The following is a 23,835-nucleotide window of genomic DNA, read 5'->3' as shown; positions in this document are numbered from 1 at the left end:
AATTTATAAAGAACTTCTACAGAATTATGAGGGGGGGGGCAGTAACATGCAGAAAAAGAGATAAAGCACTTGGCCAGCCAAGACAAGGCAGCACCATTAAGGATGTGGGGAACATAAGGAATAGATAGAAACATAAATGCTCATGTAGTGATCTTTACCCTATTAAATCCATAAATATTGAAGTTTGGAAAGACATTCCTTCAGCAAGTGTTTATAAAATCAAGCACTCAGAAAGAGTATGGGGGTGGAGCAAGGCAAGCGGTGGCTCACACTTGTAATCCTAAGCATTCAGAGGCAAGAGGTTTCTGAATTCAAAACCAGTCTTGGGCTACAGTGAGGATTTGTTTGAAAACAAAAAGGAACAAACAATGCCTATAGATGAGATTATTAGTTGGAACAAGCTGTGTAGAGAGGGAGATAAGGCAATATCTACCAAAATAATACATGCACCTTTCCTTCCCTGAAGTTGTATTTCAAAGCAGCTATCCTACTGACATGCATGTGTAAGACAATCGGTAGCAGTTTATATAGCAAGATTATGAACTCCAAAGTCCTTCAAGAGGACACTGGTTATAATGAATTACTAGGTAGCTATTTTTTCAAAAGAGGAGAAAGGGGTGCAGGCAGGGAAGGAGGAGGAGTGGCAGCTGTGGGGGCTGCCTGCACCAGCAGCAATAGCAGCAGCAGCTGCAGCTGCCACCAGAGTGATAGCTCATGCCTATAATCTCAGCACTCCAGGAAGCAGAGACAAGAGGACTGCTGCAAGCTCCCGGCTAACCTGGGATTCGGAGTAAGACCCTATCTCTAAACAAGACATGAAGAACTAGAGACAGCTCAGTGGGTAAAACACAAGCTTGTCCTGAAAGCATGAGAACTTGAGTTTAAATCTCCCAGCACCAAAGCAATAAACTGGTCACAGAAAGGTAGAAAGGAGGAAAGGGAGAAAGGAAGAAAGGCATTCTGCAATCACAGTACCGAGGAACGAACGACAGGCAGATCCTGCGTGCCTTCTGACTCTCTCAAGGCAGTAGGATGAGAAGCAATAGAGGAAGTCTACAGACATCTTGCTCAGGCCTCTGCATGAGCACACATAGATGCATACATATAAGACACACACACTCACACACACACTCACACACATACTCTTTACAAAAATATGGAAGATCATGAGATACACTGTACAGAAAAAAAAGTGAGAAGAGTGTTGTATAACACATTTACATTTAGATCACACAAAAGATGGAAAGCAATGCTCTCAATGTGCATATACACACATACACATTCATCTTTCAAGAGATAAGAACTGAAACTGATAGTGGTTACCTACTACAAGGAGTCACAGGCAGCAGGGTGTAGGGTTAAGAAAGTTCTTATTGTATATCCTTTTTTTAAAAAAAAATTTATTTTTTTATTTATATGAGTACATTGCAGCTGTCTTCAGACATACAGTAGAAGAGGGCATCAGATCCCATTACAGATGGTTGTGAGCCACCATGTGGTTGCTGGGAATTGAACTCAGGTCCTCTGGAAGAGCAGTCAGTGCTCTGAACTGCTGAGCTATCTCTCCAGCCCCTTATTGTATATCCTTTAAGTAAGTTTTGAGTTGTAACTATATTATCTAATTTAAACAATGATAAAGTAAAAAAATAAAAATAACTGAAGATGAACTATGGCCAATAAGATATGAGTCACAAATCTACAGATGAACTTGAGTTTTCAATAAGGAAAAGGCAGACTCTTCTACCATGGATTTTTAGAAGAATTGGAGAACAGATTAGTGTACCAGTCAGCAAAATGGCTCAGTGGGTAAAAACATTTTACCTCACAAGCATGGTAACTTGAGTACAACCCCCAGAATTCATAGTGGAAGAAGGTAATTTATTCTTGAAAGCTATCCTCTGACCTCAACACATGTGCCGTGGCATGTGCATACCTACACACAATAATAAATAAAACAAAAAATCAAAAGAACAGATTACTTGACTTGATTTATGGCTTATAGGCACTTAGAATAAAATGAGTAGTTGCTACTTAGGATTCACTAAGAACAAAGCATTAAAAATTATTCTCATTTATCTTGTCTGATAAGAATATTAAAGACTGGTACATCATAAAATGATTATCTTTCAGTAATCAAGATATTTTTAGCTGTATCTCCAAACTCTTACAATGCTTTACATGATACTGAAAACATAAGTGTGCTTGTCTGCGGCCCTAACACTTGAGGCTGAGGCAGGAGGACAACTAGTTCAAGGCTAGCCTATACTATACAAAGCTACTGTCCTTTATTATTGATTTATTTAAAAGACTTGTTTTACTTTTCATTTATGTATATGTGTATTCATGTATGTTTTCTTTCTTTTTGGGGGGGTAGGTGGGGGTGGGGTGGGGCGTCGGGGTTTCTCTGTATAGCCCTAACTGTCCTGGAACTTGCTCTGTAAATCAGGCTGGCCTTGAACTCAGAGATTTGCCTGCCTCTGCCTCCTAGATGCTGGGACTGAAAGTCATGTGCCAATACACCTGGCATGTGTACATTTTCTGTGAATGTATGTTTGGGTACTCTCAGAGGCCAGAAAAGGGCAATGGATCCTATGGAACAGTAGTTAACAGGCACTTGTGAGTTTCCCATGGTGCTGGAAACTGAACTCTAGAGTCCTCTGGAAAATTAGCAAGTGCTCCTAACTGCTGAGCCGTTTCCCCAGACCCTGAGAAGCTGTCTTTAACAGGGAAGAGCTTCAGATGTGAAACCGAAAGTAAAAATAATTCATGTTCCAAAACCATGATAGGAACCCAAAAACATACCTTAACAAGGCTTAATGCAATTTCCTGATTTATTTGCCATTTTTGCTAGAAATCTAAAGGAAGACTGAGAAGAATGTTAATCAAATTAGCAGATGATCCCTAAGACTGAAAGAGAAGGACAAATAAAGGTGCTGCAAGGAAGAACTAGCACTGCAACGACAGGAAGATAATACAAACGGGCTGAATGCTGGCTTACTAACAGTTATCAAGGAACTTTAAGTTACCGTAAATGCAATATTAACTTCAGAAAACGCTGCTGGGATCTGTAGCAAACATCACTGTATTGCGTTTTAGCACACATCATTAATTTTCTGATCTGTTCTGTTTCACCCACAAAGTTAAAGGGGGAAAGAACAGATAGGAAACCACATTAGAAAAAAAAATCTGCAGAGCTTTGATCTGAAAGGTGAGATGTAGAGGAACTTTCCGATTACTGAAGGACTGTGTAAAAGAAGTAAACCAATTACATGGCGTTGCAGCAGCAGAAATAGGATGAATGGGATGAAGTGACCTCAAAAGAAAGACTCATGGTAGCTTGCTGTGAGAAAGAACCTTCCAGCAGAAATGTAACAGTGACAGTGAGGCCATCAGCAGCTGCAGACAGGTTGGGGCTGATTCTCACCTCTTAGGAATGCACAAAAGCCCTTCCTTAGGCAGGGGAAACATCTGCAATGCTGAACAATGGGACCATGGATGTCTTTCAAAGGAAACATATCTATCAGTCACACACATTTGTAAACAGATATTAATCACATCACTCATCTGCTTAGTTGAGGCTTGGATTTGCCAACAAGTCTCCACTCACTATGGCCTTTTCTCAATGTCAGCTACCTCTTTTAGTCTTTTAGTCTCTATGAATCTCTCCACAAATTCCTCGGGGGAGATCTGGCGTTTCCCCTAAACTGTTTTCTGAAATGTGTTACTGGTAGCTGAGGCTAAGCATACAGAAATAGTGCATGACCATCAACAACTTAATGAGAGACAGACAATCCAGTGCTACTTTGCTGCTTTGTATTTTTCAAAGTTCTGTCTCACCAGAAACCCATCTTGCCCATCACTACTCACCATTACTGATTTCTGGAAGGTCAAACTTAGTGAAGTCCCACCACTGGAGCCTGTAGGTAGTATTGGCAATGTTACTGGCCACAGCAGACTGTCCATCTCCAATTACTGCCCCTGATGACAGAGAAGACAACAAGACCACATTAGACTACATACAGTGCATTCTTTTTCTGTATGCTTCTACTGCAGAATATAATGGAACACATGAGTTAGTAGAGGAGAAAAAGAAGAATCACAACTAAAACTCACGAAAGATTGAGAGATCCACATGGCAAGTCACTGCAAAGAGAAACTAGACACAACCTTTCACAAGAAACAGTTCTATGTGGAAATGGAACATCATTCACATGTCCTTCCCATTATTAATGTGTCAGGTCCTGAATATATGCTGTCTAAGAATATATACATTATCTGGGGACACAGATGAGTTTTCATGCAAATGTTAGTAAAGAAATTTGACAACAAGGGGAAGCTACCATGAACACAGACCAGGTGAATTTCAGTTCAGGCCTTGCAGTTCTGGGTGTGTTAGGAGAAGCAGGTCCTCCTTTTTTAGTGACCTTTTTCCTAATAAGACATCTCAAAAGAGGACTTCCTCCAGAGAAGAGGCAGTCAACACATGGTGACTGGAGAGAGGCAGTAAAGAACAAATGAGCTAACACTGTTAATCTCTTTTGAAATGCAGGCATATAACACAGCAGATATTTATGAGTCTGCCTTTGTAACATGAGATTATTTTTATTAAGGCAATTTTTTAAAATGCTCCTCTCCAAGACCTTCCTTTGATTCCAGATTCACTTGTAATGTTTCAGCTTAATTTTCCCTGAGATATACACTTCAGTATGACATTTTTTTTTCCTTGGTAACCAATTAAATAAAAATTTGATTTTTTTAAAACAGGGTGACACTTTAATTTGCAGTTGTATTTCATTTACACGAACATGTCATTTCCTCCTCCTCCTTCCTAGGTGCATTTCATACACAGCCCACCCTTTTGATGAGGCAGAACCAATCCTTCTCAGGAGAACAGAAGATCCTTGTACAATAGCAAGAAAAGCTATATGGTATTTTCCCCTGCAGATCTGGCCCATGCTGACATGCCTGGGACAAGGCAGTTTTACGCCAGAATTCATCAATATCATCTAGCCCTTGACTTCTGAATATCACGGAGAAAACACCTCTACTTGTTTCTTTTGAAGAGCTACATTTATTACTCTGCTGTCTCTAGATTTCTCTGCTCTTTCCTCAAATGACCAAGAGAGAACCTACCCTCTACACAATCATGAAATATAGGAAACTTACTCTTTTTCCTTATCTAGGAGCTGCTGGCTACTGTACCAGAAGATATTTTTCAGTGTTAGTTTATTAACAGTCCTTCTTTCAGTTTTAATTTAACAAAAGATACAAATAACAGTTCATTTCCTAGATGATGACATTTTTAGGCTATATGGTTTCAACATGGCCAATATTGCCTTCCTGGAGGTAAAAAAAAGGCTTATGGGGCCAAAATGAAGTAAAAGCCTCCAGGCCAGGAAGATGGGATGTGGAAGAGTATACCTGTACTCCTGTAACCCAGCACTCCTACAGCAGCAGGGGAGGCAGAGAACTGGATGGAAGCTCCTGCACACAGACTAGCAGCAGAAATAAGATCCTGTCTCAATCCTCTGACCTCTACACATGTGCTGTGGAGTATGTGTGTGTTCTTGTTCTTTCCACTTTTCCACACAAATAAATAATTAAAAAAAGGAGTGCCCCCATAAACTTAGTATAATCTCATTAATTCTCCTTCTCAATGCCAGAATATATGGACACACACCATGTATAAGTGTGTCCATGGGAGGGAGAATGAAAAGAAATGTCTTGGGAGAAGGATAGTTAAATAAAAGTCAAAAAATAGCGCCGGGCGTGGTAGCGCACACCTTTAATCCCAGAACTCAGGAGGCAGACAGAGGCAGGCGGATTTCTGAGTTCGAGGCCAGCCTGGTCTACAAAGTGAGTTCCAAGACAGCCAGGGCTATACAAAGAAACCCTCTATCAAAAAACAAACAAACAAACAAACAAGTCGAAAAATACTATTGTAAATAAACTGATAGTCTTAAATAGTTTTAAAGTCTTACAAAAATCAAACACAGTATCAAACAAGTGTGATGTACTCAAAAGCGTTAGAAACCAGCATTTGCAGGTGTTATCAATGTGGCCACTGACGTCAAACCAGATGGCTCCATGCTACATATGACCACTCATATGAGGTGCATTATCTACCTTCCTTTAACACAGAAAATTCTCCTTCTATAATTGTATCTGGGAACTGGTGAAATGGTTCACTAGGCAAGCCACTGGCTGCCAAGGCCAAAGACTTGAGTTTGATCTTTTAGACCCACACAGTAAAGGAGAGAACTGACCCCCACAAGTTGTCCTCTGACCTGTAGTATGTGCATGCACAAGCACATGCGTGCGCGTGCGCGCGCGCGCGCACACACACACACACACACACACACACACACAGAGTCAAAGAAATGTAAAAAAAAATCTTGAGTATAGGTTAGAGGGGGGATACAGGGCGGGGTAGGTAAAACTAAGGACCATTTGAGGGGCCATGTGGAAATCTAATTCAGATGAAGTTTCTTAAAATATATGCATATATAAAATGGAATCAGCAAATAACAAAGAGACAAAGACCCAAGTAGACATATCCAGCCACCAAATGAAACCTCCAGTGCTGGGAATGAGTCACATCTAATCAAGCTGTTGGTGAAAGGGGCCCAATGGAAGGCTAAATAACCCAGGCTATTGCTAAAAGAATTGGTTGCTCTCCACAAACTGATGATAAGGTTCTACTGTTGAAACTGACACCTACATAATTCACTGAATACAGAGAAGTCGAGCTGGTGCCTACCTGGAGCCTTCGCCCCTACTGAGCAGTGTCCATAGTACTGAAGGGTCCTCTGCGCACTACTAGAGGAGAAAGGCAAACACACCAATGCAGCTTCAAAGCCTTCTATCTACAATGGTGACCTGCTGTGAATTTAAGGACCACTCCATGAGACAGGGCCCAACACTGCTTGCCTGGCCAAGAACCTGAGATGAAACAGCCACAGACCTAGGGAAAAACCAAGCACTACTGTTCTGTTAAAGGGAACATGGCAATAAAATGATTCTCAACAACATTCTGTTAGATCCATAGATCAGTGCCTTGCTCAGCCATCATCAGAGAAGCTTCCTCCTGCAGTAAATGGGAACAAATACAGAGACCCACAACTGGACAGTGTGCAGAGGGAGAAACCTTGGAACATTCAATTCTAAATGGGATGTTCCTATCAAATCCTTCCCCCCAGGTTCAGAGAACTCTGTGGAAGAACAAGTAGACATTTTCTAAGAGTCAGTGGAGATGGAAGGCACAAAGCAAAAAGGCCTTCTAGACAAAACAGGCCTAATGCACAAAAGGCCTCAGTCTGTGACAGCACGTAGAGCGCCCCACAGGTCTAAGTCAGGTCTCAGTCTGTGACAGCACGTAGAGCGCCCCACAGGTCTAAGTCAGATGGGTTCCAGCACTGAGAGATGAGCTCCCATCTCAAAAAACAGTTTTCTCCAAAGGAGTCTCACTGGGTGTAAAAACTACACTAAAGGGCAGGCCTATGCCCAGCAGTACATGGTCAACACAAAACAAATTTAATGCTATTTTGGTTTCTTCAGTGTGGGGTTGGGGTTTTCTGCCTTAGAGGTCTTTTTCTTGTGTATTATTGTCTACAGTTGTGTGTTTCCATGAAATTTCTGTATATGTGAATGTGATGTGTCTTTAACATCTCTATGTACACATTCTTTGTTGCCCCTCTCCCATGTTTGTTTTGCCCTATTCTGGTTTGTTTTCATTTTGTTTTGGATGTCTTTTTCTAATAGAGAGAGAAAGGGTATACAAATTTAGGGAGATGGGGTGGATCCAGGAGGAACTGGGAGAAGGGAACCATAATCAGAATCTATTATAAGGGGGGAAAATCTATTTTCAATAAAAAAAAAATCTGATGTGAGAATTTTGCTGATTATTAGGTCAAGAAAGAGGCTCTGCTGTCTGTAGGAATTTCCTTCTTTTCTTTTCCTTTCTGAAAGATTTTAGTGGGTTTTATGACTCTAGAATTTCACACTATCAAAGCCTGCAGGATTTTTTTTTTTTTTTTTAATTTTTGGTTGTCAGCCTAGCCTTGCTGAGCCATTCTCCAGCCCAAAAATTTCTTAAAAAGAATCAGGCTCAGATTTTCTTGGCCTCATTAATAATGCAAACCATTTTAGTTAGAAGATCTACCACTTCCCTGGAAGGAATCACTTTTCATTTTGATAGAGGCTTCATTCCACTGAGCTTCCAAATTATTCCCCAGGCTTTCACTTCTATTATCTAGATCACTGACATCTCCTTTAACAGCCAGTCTCAGACTGCTTTAGCTCCTTACCATTTCTTCTAACTTACTAGAAAAGCATATCTCTAACCCCAAACACAAAGAAGTAAATTGGCTTTCTTCACGTATGATGAACTAAATGTTAGTTGCTAAGAGAGATTAAAGAAACAACTATTTTCTCAAGCAGAAGATTAAATCTACAACCAGGGAAAAGGTTCAGAAATGCACATGCTGGCTTTGTAACTGGGAACAAAATGATTTCAGCTCTAGCCCCAACTCCAGAGACATCCTGTACAGCGTACGCTTCTGAAAACAGCTGTGCAATAAATACACGTGTAGGGTGGTACTGTGAAGAGACTAGGGAGGGGATCTCTGCCAACCGTGCAGGAGTACTGCACAGAAACAGAGCTTGGCATCAGAGAGTCAATTTTCAGTGCCGTGTAAACACAGATTAGGGAGTGAAAGATGCCAGCAACAGATTCAAGTATCGTCACCAGGCTCTCTTGCACGAGAGCTGCTGGCCAACTGCGCCTGTCTCTTGGAAACATCAGGAAGAAAAAGCATTGTCCTGTTTAAAAAAACAAACCCAAAAAACCCACCCACCACTTAGCAGCTTTGGCTCAAGGTGCAGGCAATGTGCCAGAGCCAGTTAGTTAATGGACTGAGCCATGGATAGAGGTGGCATTCAGCCTTAGAAGCAAATCTTGACGGCTAAATGATTTCTTTTTTTTTTTTAAAGATTTATTTATTTATTATATATAAGTACACTGTAGCTGTCTTCAGACACTCCAGAAGAGGGCGTCAGATCTTGTTACAGATGGTTGTGAGCCACCATGTGGTTGCTGGGATTTGAACTCTGGACCTTCGGAAGAGCAGTCGGGTGCTCTTACCCACTGAGCCATCTCACCAGCCCAAGGCTAAATGATTTCTAATGCTTAAATATTTTCATATGTAGTAAACTAGACTCAGTATTAATTTCTTTTTTGTTTTGTTTTGTTTTGTTTGTTTGTTTGTTTTTCGAGACAGGGTTTTTCTGTATAGCCTCGGCTGTCCTGGAACTCACTCTGTAGTCCAGGCTGGCCTCAAACTCAGAAATCCACCTGCCTCTGCCTCCCAAGTGCCGGGATTAAAGGCGTGCGTCACCACTACCCATCTCAGTATTAATTTCGTAAAATATTATTTGTTTGTTTGTTGGCTTATGTATTTTAGAGACAAGGTCTCACTGTGTAGCTCTGGCTGTCCTGGAACTCACCCTGCTGACTAGGATGGCCTCCAAAAATCACAGAGATCCACCTGCCTCTGCCTCCTGAGTGCTAGAATTAAAGACATGTGCCACCACTCCTGGCTATATTTTTTATTTAAAAAATTATTTTTGCTAGGTGTAGTGGTAGAATGCCTTTAATCCTAGGACTTGGAAGGCTGAGACATGCAGATCTCTGAGTTTCAGGCCAGCTTGATCTACATAGCAAATTCCAGGACAGTTGAGACTACATAGAAAAAAAGACCATGCCTCAAAAACAAAAACACCTTTTAAAACCCACAAAAATGCATCTGTTTTTACTTTATGTGTATGCATATTTGCCTTAGAATATTTATGCACACTCTATGTGTGTCTGGTGCCAGCAGAGGTCAGAAAGTGGAGTTAGGTACATTGGATATAGAGTTCTGAGTTGCCATGTAAGGTGCAGGGAACTGAATCTGGGGCCTCTGGAAGAGCAGCCAGTACTCATCACTGCTGAGTCATTTCTCTAGCCCTAGATTCAGCATTTAACTGCCAAACTTACTGATATTCCAAATCAGATCATTTATCAAAGAACAATGAAGAGGCTTGTGTATTGGAAAACATTTGGAAGCATCTCTGGCTTCTACCCATGAACACTGTGACAACCAAAGAAAATTTCTCCAGATATCACCAAATGTTCCTATTGATAAAAGCCATCCCTAGGTGGTAAGCTTTATGCCAGCTACACTGTAATTCCAAGAAAAGTAACTTTAGATCTATTTGGGCTGGTCATGGTCACATATGCCTATAATTAAAGCAACTGGGAGGGCAAAATATATAATAATAGTATATATTATTATTCCTATTCCAGGTCAGTATGTCTCTATAGTAAGACCACATCCAAACCAACCAAACCAAACCAAGAAAGTATTGCTCTTAGAATATCTTCTGCTAAAGGGACTCAAATTGACTGTGACATTGATAATGTAAGGTGTCAGGCCCAAAGGAAATTCTATTTCTCCATCCTCCAATAAGAAGTCAAAATATCAGCCGGGCGGTGGTGGCGCATGCCTTTAATCCAGCACTTGGGAGGCAGAGGCAGGCGGATTTCTGAGTTCGAGGCCAGCCTGGTCTACAGAGTGAGTTCCAGGACAGCCAGGGCTACACAGAGAGACCCTGACTCGAAAAAGCAAAAAAAAAAAAAGTCAAAATATCCAGAATGAGCTCAACCTGTACTATAGGAGGATTTCTGAGTGTTAAATAAAAGACTCCTCAGGAACTTAATAAGCTAGTCCCCTTATAAAGTCAATTCCCCTACCTCTGGCAGAAGGGGCATATGGCTACTTATGGTGTCTATCAGCAAACCAAAGTGCATATTGGCCTTCAGACTCCTTCAGAATCACAAGTATCCTTATACACTTCCAAGTCCATGCTAGCCTCCCAGTCGTTCTCATATCCTCCCCAACCTAGACTCCCTCCAGCTCTCAGGCTTCTCTTACCCTAGCTACTATTTCTCTCTCTGCTCAGGACTCTTCCAGATGCCTCTAGATGTTTTTTTCATATCTACAGTAAAAACTTTCCCCTTAACCATGGAGTTGCTTACCCTACACCATAGAATGGCTATGCCAGTTTATACAAAAGGAAATTAATAAAAGGTATAGAATGATTTAAATACTTCTTAGCAAACCATGTTTTTCTATTTCTATCTTAGATTGGAGCAAGCTTAAAGTAGGATCTTACAATTTTATACTTTTTTTTTTCATGGTTTCAAAAAACACAGGTGAGTCAAATGTATCAGATTTTGACTGACATTTCCTACAACTATGAAGTAGTGTGACCTTTTTATAAATCAATAATTTGAATCTGGGTTTATCTATTTAAAAAAGTATGTAATAGCTTGGCATGGTCATGAACGCCTGTAATCCCAGCACTCATATTACAGAAATAATTGCCTTCTCAAGAAAAATTACTTCACATACTTAGAGATGACGGAAAGTAATTTACTAAAGCGCCTGGCTAGCTGTGGCTAATGGTCCAAAAAAGAGCTAGCTCCCAACATAAGAGTTTACTAATTTATATACATCTTAGGCTTATGCATTACAAAACCACTGCCATCCTTAAATCTCTTTGAGGTCCCTGCCCCAGGTTACATTTCAAACAATTTAAACAAAGACAGAAGACTGAGTCTCACCACTTAGGCAGACAGATTTACACAGCAAAGGCATTTCATATTGACAGAATTATTTTTAATGACATCAGTGTTGCTCTTTTTGGAATAGTTGTTACCCAGGGTTATCTTGCCCCACTGGAAAAATTATGGTTTTTTTTTTTTTTTGTGATAAAAGCACAGGAAACTTAATGGCAGACCAGAACTTCATGATGATCCATATGTTGCCCCATGAGATGTCCAGTAGAGGTGTGACTTTTGTTGAGGAAGGGAATGAGACTTAATGGCTGGCCATTATTAGTACATAAACATTTACATCCTACATTCTAAACGTCACAGACCTGCTAGCATAGTACGTTACCTGTGGGGTATTTTGGTGGTGACAATGCTCCCTTAACAAGATTCTACTTGTGCAACTTAATGTCTCCTGTGCTAATTGATTAACAAACCCTTTATAACATCAATCCTATAACTTTGGTTTTTTTTCTAAATCATTTAGAAGGTAGAAGTAGGAGGATCAGGAATTTGAGGTCAGTCTGGTTAACTGAGAATATACCTCAAAATGAATATCAAAAAATTTTTAAAAAGCAAGAAAATAAACAACAAACCCTCTAAAAACTAAATAATAAGAAAACCAAATCAGACAGTGATTGATGGCACAGGCCTTTAATCCCAGCACTCAGAAGCAGAAAGGCATGTGGATATCTTTGTGTTTGAGGCTAGCCTAGTCTACAGAGTGAGGTCCAGGAAACCCAGGGTAGAAACCCAGTCTTGAGAAAAAAAAAAAAAGAAATAAGGAAAAAAGGAAGGAAGGAAGGAAGGAAGCAAGGAAGCAAGGAAGCAAGGAAGCAAACAAGGAAAAGAAAACCAACAACCTGATTTTTTAAAATGGGCAAAGGACAGAAAAAAATGAGCGCATGAAAGAGGCTCCAGCCCAGCCATTAGAGCAGCACATTTAATAACAAGGAGAAACCATTCCCCATGTTTTATCGCTGCAAACTTCTAAAGCAGTGATAACTACAAATGCTGGCAATATCTGGAGTAATATTCCTTGCTGGTGGGAATGCAATGGCACATCTACTTTAAAAGACAGTTTGACAGTCTCCTGGAAAAGGGAATGTACTCTTATCATATGATCTGTGACAAGGTAAGACAGTGTAAAGATTCCTCCATCTTGTATTCCTGCTAAAGCCATTTCAGGTTTAGCTAGAATTTGATCTTGATAGAGAATCCCAATGCCCAAGTAACTTAGTTTCTGTTAAACTGCCTGCTTGTGCAAACTTCCCTCTGAAGCTGGCATGTGTGACAGAAGGATGTGATTTTTGCCTTTAAAAGACCCTGGCCTACACTATTACTAGGCTCCACCTCCCAAAAACCTGAGTGTAGTCCCAGGCAGGTGGAATAAAGACTTTTAAAGGCTATAAGCTATGTCTGAGTGGTCTTCTCTGGCTCCCTATAATAGGTCCAGCATTCCTGCTTTTTTGTATCTATTCACATGAATGTTCTCTTTTCTATCTATTCACATGAGTGTAAAACTTATTTTCACACAAAAACCTACACACTAATGTGTACAACACTTTATTCACAATTGCCAGAACTTCATCCAGCCAAGATATCTTTCAATAAATGTGTGAATCAACTGTGGGAAATACTAACAAGAAAGCATTAGTATGGGTTGGAGAAATGGCTCAGCAGTTGGGAGCACTGACTGCTCTTCAGAGTCCTAAGTTCAAATCCCAACAGCCACACAGTGGCTCACAACCATCCATAAAGAGATCTGACGCCCTCTTCTGGTATATCTGAAGACAGCTACAGTGTACTTACATGTAATAATAAATATTCAGACTGGAACTATAAGAGGTCCTGAGTATAATTCCCAGCAACCACATGATGGCTCCCAACCATCTGTACAGCTACAGTGTACTTATATACATAAAATAAATAAATAAATAAATAAATAAATAAATAAATAAATCTTTAAAAAGAAAACATTAGTACACGTAGTACATGTGCTTTAAAAAATAAAGAAAGAAAGCCAGGCAGTGGTGGCGCACGCCTTTAATCCCAGCACTTGGGAGGCGGAGGCAGGTGGATTTCTGAGTTTGAGGTCAGCCTGGTCTACAAAGTGAGTTCCAGGACAGCCAGGGCTATACAGAGAAACCCTGTCTATAAAAAAAAAAAAAAAAAAAAAAAAAGCACTAACATGCCAGTCTGGTTCTCTTAGAGTTCAAGGCCAGCCTGATCTACAGTGTGAGTTCCAAGTTCATTTGAGCTACATATTAAGAGTCTGTCTGGGGGATGGAGGGGAAGGCAGTGGAATCACTAACATACTATACAACAGAATAAATGTGTGTGTTATTAGTGAAAACAGCACAAAAGCTAAAGAACACATGACTCCAACTAAAAATAGAAAATTCCTAATGTGAAAAAAGGAAGAAAAGGGCTGGTGAGATGGCTCAGTGGGTAAGAGCACCCAACTGCTCTTCCGAAGGTCCTGAGTTCAAATCCCAGCAACCACATGGTGGCTCACAACCATCCGCAATGAGATCTGACTCCCTCTTCTGGAGTGTCTGAAGACAGCTACAGTGTACTTACATATAATAAATAAATAAATCTTTAAAAAAAAAAAAGGAAGAAAAAAAAGGGCACTATGCTCAGCTTCGAAAATCTGACCATTTTTTTTCTTTATTTTCTTTGTAATTTCTTAAATGTGTACGTTGCAAAGCACAGGTGCTAGAGAGATGGCTAAGCAGTTAAAATCACAGGCCGCTCTTGCAAAGGACAGGAGTTCAATCCTCAGCACGCACAGCAGGCAGCTCATAATCTCCTGTAACTCCAGTTCAGGGAATTCCATGGCCTTGGCTTTGGCTTCTACATAGACCCACACACCAATAAATCTTCCTGAAAAAATGATGATGCACAGTGTTGGATATTCGAACACTTTGAATTTTGAATATTTAGATTAGAGATGCTCAATCAGCAAAGTCTAGAGGCAAAATCATGATAGTGACAACAGTTAGGGGACAGACAGGTCTACACAACTGAGGGCCTGTATGCATCTCTGCCTCTGTTTGTCTCAGACTCAGTCTACTGTTGCTTAGAAAGAATTTGGAATCTTTTGCCAAAACAGCTTCTTAGTCTATCTCCAGGATCTGTTCTAGGAACGGGGAAATGAAGATCGTGATTCAACAGCTCAGTAAGACAACCGAACAATGGAATCATTAGCAAATCTATCAGAAAGGCTAATTTGAAGAGGGTAAAAAAGGGCAAGCTGCAAAGAAGGAAATGTTTAAATTACATTTCAGTCCTACAAAATCTGTTTCATTGGAGATTGAGTAATTTAGAATGGCCATGTGCTGCTGCTGGGAAGATGGGATAAGAATGGGGCTGGGGGTACAGCTAAGAAGCATAACTTAGTAGCAGAACACTTGTCTACCGAGCAAAAGGCCCTAGGTTCCATCCCCAACAGTAAGGGGATAGAGAGCAGTGATACAAACACACCATAAAATTACTCTTCCTGCCTCTGCCTTGCTGGCGTCTTACAGGAGTTTAGATTCAACCTGCTAAGAAGTAAGTAAACCTGAGCCTAGAAAGCTCAGGGCAGATCCAAGTGAACAAATTTAATAATTTCTCATAATTCTTCTTAGAAAGCCACATATTATAGAATTCCATTTACATGAAATACCTGGAATGGGCAAAGCTACAAAACCAGAACTGCACATTAATGGTTGCCTGGGGCTAGAAGTAAAGAAAGGAAAAGGAGGGGGAAGAATAAAGTGGCTGTTAATGCCTAAAGGGTGTTTTGGTGATAAAAATGTCTGGAACTATAAAGAGAGTAGAAATGGTTGCTTTATTCTTTTTGTTTTTTTTGTTTGTTTGTTTTTGTTTTTTGAGATAAGGTTTCTCTGTGTAGTCCTGGCTGTCCTGGAACTCACTTTGTAGACCAGGCTGGCCTCGAACTCAGAAATCCGCCTGCCTCTGCCTCCCACGTGCTGGGATTAAAAGGCATGCATCACCACAGCCCGGTTTAGTTTGTATCTTTACTGACCATCATATTGTGATGTAATTAAAATACCATAAAGCCAAACCATTAAGGTTTTGCTGTTTTGTTTTGTTTTGTGTTTTCCTTCTTCGAGACAGGGTTTCTCTATATAGCTCAGGCTATCCTGGAACTCACTTTGTAGACCAGGCTAGCCTCGAACTCAGAAATCTACCTGCCTCTGCCTCCCAAGTGCTGGATTAAAGGCGTGTGCCACCACTGCCCGGCTGCTTTATTCTTTTAAGAGCCACTGACTTACATCTTCAAATAGGTGAATCATGTCACAGTAAGGGTATTTAAAAAGTTGCTGAATTCAATGTAGTTGTATTTAATCCCAGTATTTGGGAAACAGAGGCACGTGGACCTCAGTCAATCCAAAGCTGGCCTGGTCTACATAGTGAGTAACAGGTCAGCTAGAGTTATGTAGGCAACAAAACAAACAAGAAAAAAAAAATTAAAAAGGCCGGGTTTCTCTGTATAGCTCTGGCTGTCCCAGAGCTCACTCTGTAGAATAGGCTGGCCTTGAACTCAGAGATACACCTGCCTCTGCATCCAGAGTGCTATGATTAAAGATGTCTGCTGCCACCACCACCAGGCACAAACCCCCCCTCCCCGATTTTTTTTTAAGTAACCTTATTTTCAGTACCCATTTGTCTCTCTCTCTCTCTCTCTCTCTCTCTCTCTCCCTCCCTCCCTCCCTCCCTCCCTCCATCTTTCTTTCTTTCTTTCTTTCTTTCTTTCTTTCTTTCTTTCTTTCTTTCTTTCTTTCTTTCTTTCTCTCTCTCTCTCTCTCTCTCTCTCTCTCTCTTTCTTTCTTTCTTTCTTTCTTTCTTTCTTTCTTTCTTTGTGTGTGTTTCAAGACAGGGTTTCTCTTTGTAGCCCTTGGCTGTCCTGGAACTCACTCTGTAGACCAGGCTGGCCTCAAACTCAGAAATCCGCCTGCCTCTGTCTCCCAAGTGCTGGAATTAAAGGCGTGCTCGACCACACCACAGAATATTGGCAATATCCTTTTCTTTTCATTTGTATAGTGGCTTGCTGTATTTCTCTCTCATTTTTAAAGATTTATTTATTTAATGTATCTGAGTACAGTGATGTTTTCTTCAGACACACCAAAAGAGGACACTGATCCCATTACAGATGGTTGTGAGCTACCATGTGGTTGCTGGGGATTGAACTCAGGACCTCTGGAAGAGCAATCGGTGCTCTTAACTACTGAGCCCCCTGTATTTTTCTTAAAAAAAAAAATCCTTAAAATTTTTAATTTGTGTGTGTGTGTATTACTTTAGTGCCAGAGACACAGAGGCCAAAGGTATCAGACCCCTTGGAGCTGGAATTATAGGAAGTTTGAGCTTCCCAACATCCAGGTGCCCTGAGCCATCTCTCCAGCCCCTGGGATTATTTTATTATATTTGCAATTATTTTACTTTTGGAGGAAAGGTTTTGTTATGTAGCCTAGGCTAGTTTTGAACTCATAACCCTGCTGAACCCCAGGTGGGTTCAATTTATAGGCATGTCACCACTAGACCCCTGTAGTTTTTTATTATTTTTGGTTGGTTGGTTTTGGTTTTTTGAAACAGGCCAAGCTGGCCTTAAACTTGCTGTAGCTAAGGTTGGCCTTTAAGTCCTGATACTCCTCTGTCCAGTTCTTTGATAGTTCTCTTATTGTATATAGCTTACCTGGGTAACCTATATGTGTATGGATTGTCTGTGCATTGAGGTAATAAATGAGAATACTACCTATAGTTAGAACTGAGTTGGCACCCCCACCCCAGGCCAACATGAAACTAAGAGGAATGTTAGGGGATATAATTTTTCTTTTCTTTTCTTTTCTCTTTTTCTTTCTCTCTCTCTCTCTCTCTTTTTTTTTTTCTTGGTTTTTTTTTCGAGACAGGGTTTCTCTGTATAGCCCTGGCTCCTGGCTGTCCTGGAACTCACTCTGTAGACTAGGCTGGTGTCGAACTCAGAAATCTGCCTGCCTCTGCCTCCCAAGTGCTGGGATTAAAGGTGTGCGCCACCATGCACTAAATTGTGGACTACGGGAACAGAATAAAGACAGGTATTATTGAAACCAAGGTATCAAATGTGGTCAATAAAACAAACATTAGTGTAAGGATTCAGTGTGAAAATGGGTAAGGTCTGGACTATGGATAGTTGCAAAGAAAGGAAGAGCTACTGAAACTTTCTACATACCATAGCTTCATTCTCAAGACAATTCAAATGAAGATTGTATAGCTTCAATGGATTATGGTTTAAAGGAGAATCAACAGAAGAAAGAAAAATTAACCTATGCAGCGTGCACTGCCCTCCCATAGTCATCATGTGATGATTAATTTCACTGTCAAGCAAGCACACCTTGGGGAAATTGCCAGGATTAGTTTAGCCTTGGAACATGCCCATGAGACGATAATTTAGATCAGGTTAACAGAGAAGAGCAGCCTTTAGGGTGGGTGGCATCAACCCATGGTCTAGGGTCCTGGACTGAGTTAAAGGGAGAGAGAGACCAGCTGAGCAGCAGCATTCGTCATTTCAATTCCTGGCTGAGGATGAAAAGTACCCAGCTGCCCCAAGCTCCTGCTGCCCTGACTGCTAACTACTTTCTTAACTCTAAGTTGAAATAAGTTGCTTTTGTCAGAGTACTCTATCCCAGCAATGAGAAATACAACCAATTCAGAATGTAAACAGTACCATGCATCTAGTATTAGCTTTTAAAAACTACAGTGAAACAGAACATAATATAAAACAGTTTTTAGGTTAAAGTATATTTACAGTGTTGTAAAAACACTCTCCAGGATATTTTTATATTGTACATATGAAATTTTATTATCTCTAACTAATATTGCCAACCATTACTTGACAATCTCGATAGCTAACACAGATGTAGACTATTAACAGAGTATTAGTATGGGCTTTTTAAGCATACACCTTGAAAAAGAGACACATAAGTAGAGAACATGCTCACAAAGCTATTTGCAGACATGGCATCAAACTGTCTGCTAAAAACAGCAAGGTAGAGCCAGGTGGTGGTGGCACACACCTTTGATCCCAGCATTTGGGAGGCAGAGGCAGGTGGATCTCTCTGAGTTCCACGACAGCCAAAACTACACAGAGGAATGGGGGATAGGGGGTGGGGGATAGTGGGGGAGATGTGCAGAAAAAGAAAGAAAAAAGCAAGGTGGTTATATCTGACTGGGAAACACTCTAGAGGCTTTTCAGGACCATTTTTTTTTCCAGCAAAGATGTCAAACAAAGGAGGGTTCATACTAAACTGTGATCTACTGAAAGCCTGAGGGTAATGAGGCTGCCATTAGACTATGATTTCTAATCTGTGATTCAGTCACATTGCTCTGAAATCACAAGAACACCAGAGTTCAGCATTGTGCTCCACCATAAATAAAGAGAATGAGTGCTCCTTATTGGGTCCTGACTCCTTCTTATCTCTTTGAAACTGAGGACTAATCTTGGCTATTGGCAGGGTAAGTGGCAGATCCTATCTCTGAGGCCTGAGGTCAAACTTTAGCCCATTTCTATCACCATGTAGTACTCCTACCTTCTTTGTTATATATGTCCTAATGAAGCAATTACTTGCACTTATACTAATGCTATAATTGAGGCAAGTAATTATGAAAGTAGAATATCCATTTTGAAAGAAATGAAGATCATTACCTTTCTTCCACCCACAAACATTATTTAAGACAAAAACAAATAAGCTTATAAGAACACATGCTACTGAAAGATTATTAGGAACAGCATGCTGAAAACCCACAGCATTTAAGGAAAATGGGGGGGGGGGAGCCTCATAAAAATTCCCCCTAAAAAACACTTAGTAATCACTTCCACCAGGCGGAAATTTCCTCAAAGCTGCTCCCCCTGCTAGAGAATACACAGGTGGATAGATTATTAAGAATCACTCTATCACCCTCCTCTCTTTTTACTTATACAACATTTACAGCCTGGCATCTCCTATCTTTAGGTCCCAGAGACAAAGGTTGCTACTGGCTTGGTGGGCTGGTATAGACAAAATCAGGAAAGCTACCTTTCTTTCAGCATGCCTCAGGAGCAAAGATGGGCAGAAAGGGGAGGTTTAAGACAGGGAGGGAGAAAGGAGAGAAAGATAAAGAACATCTCACTGACTCACTGAAGAGCTCTCACCAATCATTTGTCTTGAACTCTGGAGACTCCTGCTGCTTTTATTATTTGGGGAAAGCACAAATGAGTGGAATTGGACCAGAGGGTCTTGGGCTTGTCAGCAGCAAGAGGCAAACAACCTTTATTGCTGCAAAGAGGATGCAGATTTCAAAAGCCTAAAATTTGCAATGAAGGGAAATGGAAATGTGCTGAACGTGGGTTTGACTGGCAGCTTTCCTCATCTGTCGATCACAGGGTAATAAACACTGGGAGATGGCAGAAATGAAGATAAATGCTTTCAGTAGCACCAGTCCCCACCCTCCCCTCCTCTTCCGCCCCCACTCAGCACATGACAAGAGAATTAAAGCATAAAAAAAAATCAGCTTCTTAACCAACTCTTTTGTTAAAACTTTCCTTACAGGCCACCTACACGTGAATTACTGCTCTATGAGCCTACATTCTCATTAGGGGGCCCAGCTTCTAGAGGTGAAAACCTCCTGTCAAGAGAGCACCTGTACATGTCAGGGTACAGCTTACACAGCCTAGCCAGCTAGGGCCAGCATGCAAGAAAGAATCCAGATAGCACAGGACAGACCCAGAATGTCTAAGCTTGACTAACTTTCTAATTCAAAGCCTAGCTCCCTGGGCCTCCAAGAATAACATGGTGTCCTTTATACTGCCACATTACCTAGGGGCAGAAAAGGCTCAGCAACAGAGAGCCCCGTGGAGCTTGGAGGGCAAATAGGTTGTCAGGTCAGAAAGATAGGCTCCACAACAGCACTTAGTCTTGCTTATTACTAGCTTACATGGGGATGAAAGAAAACTTTTCATAAGTCATGATCTTACACAGGTTAGTCCAAAAGAAGTATATTCTGGGCCATGTGACACTGAGACTAGTGTGATCCCAACAGCATAGTAGTTTGAAAGAATGGTTCCAATACAAAATATTGGTTTGTATACTTAAATTCTTAGTCATTAGAGAGTGCAACTCTTTGACAAGATTAGAAGGATTAGGAGGTGTGGCCTTATTGAAAGAGGTATGACCTTGTTGGAGTTGGAGGAAGAGTGTCACTTGGTGTGGGCTTTAAGATTTTAAATGCCCATGCCAGACCAGCATCTCTCTCTGCCTGCTGGCTGTAGATCTGGATGTAGCTCTCAGTTACTGCTCCAACCAATGACGTTCATTCCACCATGTTCTCCACCATGATGATAATGGACTAAGCCTTTGAAACTATAATGCTTTCTTTTATAAGAATAGTTGCCTTGGTCATGGTGTCTCTTCACAGTAATAGAACAGTGACTAAGACAAATGGCTTTTTTTTTTCTTTTTTTAAAAAAAAGTAAAACCAAAAGGCTGGCAACTCCTAATGCAAAGGAGGCAGCATGTGCTAATAATAAGACGGGGGTGGGTGCTCATGAGAGGCATACATGCTTGGGATCCCAGCAGGATGGAAATGGAGACTGAAGGAACAGGAAGGAGTTTAAATCTACTCTCAGGAACATAGTAAATTCTAAGTGGGCTCTGAGACTCCTCCTTAAAAAACAAAAAACCAAACAACTCAAAAAACAAAGATAGCTTCAATTTCTGCAAAAACAACCTACTAATTCTGCTGAGTAGACCTAAGAGAAATATTAGTGAGCAGAAGCTTTACAGACATCCAAGAAGACACTGCCAGCATTTCCTTCCCTTCAGATCCCAGCATAGAAATAAGATTCCAAGCAGCCATTCTAAAGTGCAAGGACTCATTGATAAATCTGGAGAGTAAGTGGAGAAAACATGGTGAATGGGCCAGTCTCACCACAGGCTGTTCACACTGACAATCTCCAGAATCACACAGTGTTGTGGATCTTGGGAAAACGGTACTTGATTTGAAATAGTTTCTAATGAAAACCCACTGTTCAGTCATCAATCCCAGGCATACAATGGTAAAGCTTAGGGAGCCATTTCTGTGAGACAGCCAAGGATGCCCCTTCAATGTCAACAGGTTCCCATCAGCCTCTCTAGTCTTAAAACCCTAATAATACTGGGCACAGACCTACGTAAACCCAACATTTGGATGGCGAGGCAGGAGGATTATTGTGAATCTGAGGCTAATCTGCAGCCAGCCAGGGCTACCCAGCAAGAACCTATCTCAATAAAACCAAAAAGTGGTCTGTGGAGAGGTTTGGGGGGTAAAGTGATTGCTTCCAAGAGTGACAGATCTAAAGTTCAGATATCTAGCATTCCTATAAAAAGTTACCCATGCCAGCACACGACTGTAACCACGCACAGACAGGCAGATCCTGGGGGCTCAAAGGCCAGTCTAGATGGAATGGGGGAGCTCACACACATACACACCCCAAAAGCTAAGACTCACGACCAAAACAAAATAATAGTAATAATCAAACAAACAAACAAAAAACCTACACAACCCTCTTTCTAAGTGTCCTGAATCCTACTGGTTACTTTCACAATGAGAAACACTTGTCAGGGGCCACATGAGGGGGATACTGGGGAGAGGGGCTGTGATCAGGATGTAAAGTAAATGAATAAATTAATGGGGAAAAAGCCCAACTCTTGTTACCTGTTGGGTTTCCAATCATATAGTTGGGAGTTGGAGGGGGCTTGTGTGCAGTTAGTCATCACATCAACAGTTGGCAATGCATGATTGTTCTTCTTGAAATGGAGAGCTACTTGAGAGGAAAGGGTCAATTTTAAGTGTCACATTGATGGGTGTGGTGGTATACTTGTAGGCTGGAAGACTAAATAAAGTATGTTCCATGGAGCTAATGCTTAGTTGAAGGACTATAGAAAAATGCTTTGGTCTCAGGATTAGAAAGAAACTCGTGAACCCGAGGCTCTCTTTGTAAGGACAATCAGAACGATCCCAGATGCCTTTCCTGTGTCTAAGAAATAAAAGGGCTCATGTAGCCTAGGGAGACCTGAAACTTCCCACGTAGCTGAGGATGACCTTGAACTGGTCCTCCGGCCACCCCCTGCCAACTGATAGGATGACTGGCATTACAAGAATATGCTATCATGCTCAGCTTTACATAAATGTATTTTCAAGAAAATAGCAGCTGTAATGTGTCCTTCAAATTTCTGTCCCCTCGACAATGCTGCCACGGCAGTCTCCCAGAATTATAAGCAGGTACTGCCTGCAAAGTAACTGAGTACAGCAGTGGTGGACGGGGACAAGAGGCTATATACAACAGGAGCTGTTGGCCTTCCTGATGTCTGGTGATACATTTCTGTTCTCTCCGAGTTAATCTTTTCAAATAGGTTAAGTTATTGCCAGGAGGGGTAATATATATCTTCGATCCCAGAAGTTAGTTGTGAGGCTAAGGTATGAGGATCTCTAGAAGTTGGAGGCCAGACTGTTCTACATAGCAAGTTTCAGGCCAGCTATAACTATATAAGGAGCCTCTGTCTCAAAATAAAAACAAAAACAAAAATTGGAGCTAGAGAGATGGCTCGGTGATTAGGAGTATTGTTGGCTCTTCCAGAAGACCCAGGTTTAGTTCCCAGTATCACCACGGTGTCTCACAACCATCTGTAGCTCCAGTTTTAAGGGATCCAACATACTTTTCTGGCTTCCTTGGGCATCAGGCAAACATGTGAAGCATATAAAATATATAAAATTCTATATCTATGTAAGCCCTTATCTCTAGTAGCCAACCTTCTAAAGCATCCAAGAGGAAGTTCCTCACATCCTGCTACTTACTATAAAACCCCATGTGGACACCTCAAGCAAGACTGCCGGGCATCTCAAGGACAAGAGGTCCACCTGCACGACCTTCCTGTTCTCCATCCTGTTAGAAGAACCCAACATTGACAGCTGTTTCAACACAAGCTGCCAAACTCTGGAAAAGTCTCAAGCTTTTAAGAAGTACTTGCAAGAAACCTCCTAAAAAGGGAGAAGGGAGCCCTGAGATAGCTCAGGGAGATTAGAGGCCAAGCCTAATGACCCTGAGTTCAATCCCTGGGACCCATACTCGTCCCTAACTACACTAAACACAAGTGAATGTATTTAGAAGAGAAGGAGGAAGC

General features: G+C 41.1%; 1 protein-coding gene across 4 annotated transcripts in view; it reads right to left on the bottom strand.

Annotated features, from left to right (window-relative positions):
* Nucleotides 1-23,835, bottom strand: part of Ambra1 (autophagy/beclin 1 regulator 1) — a 188,712-nt gene that overhangs the window by 39,156 nt on the left and 125,721 nt on the right. For all 4 annotated transcript variants that reach the window (NM_172669.3, NM_001080754.1, XM_006499253.2 and 1 more), the window contains one exon: nucleotides 3,868-3,978. In NM_172669.3, coding sequence (NP_766257.3) covers nucleotides 3,868-3,978 — 111 coding nt within the window. The remainder of the gene's footprint in view (nucleotides 1-3,867; nucleotides 3,979-23,835) is intronic.

Source organism: Mus musculus, chromosome 2 (assembly GCF_000001635.26).
Source record: "Mus musculus strain C57BL/6J chromosome 2, GRCm38.p6 C57BL/6J".
Taxonomy (NCBI): domain Eukaryota; kingdom Metazoa; phylum Chordata; class Mammalia; order Rodentia; family Muridae; genus Mus; species Mus musculus.
Note: the sequence above shows the minus strand (reverse complement) of the source record. Positions and strands in the feature narration are given on the sequence as shown.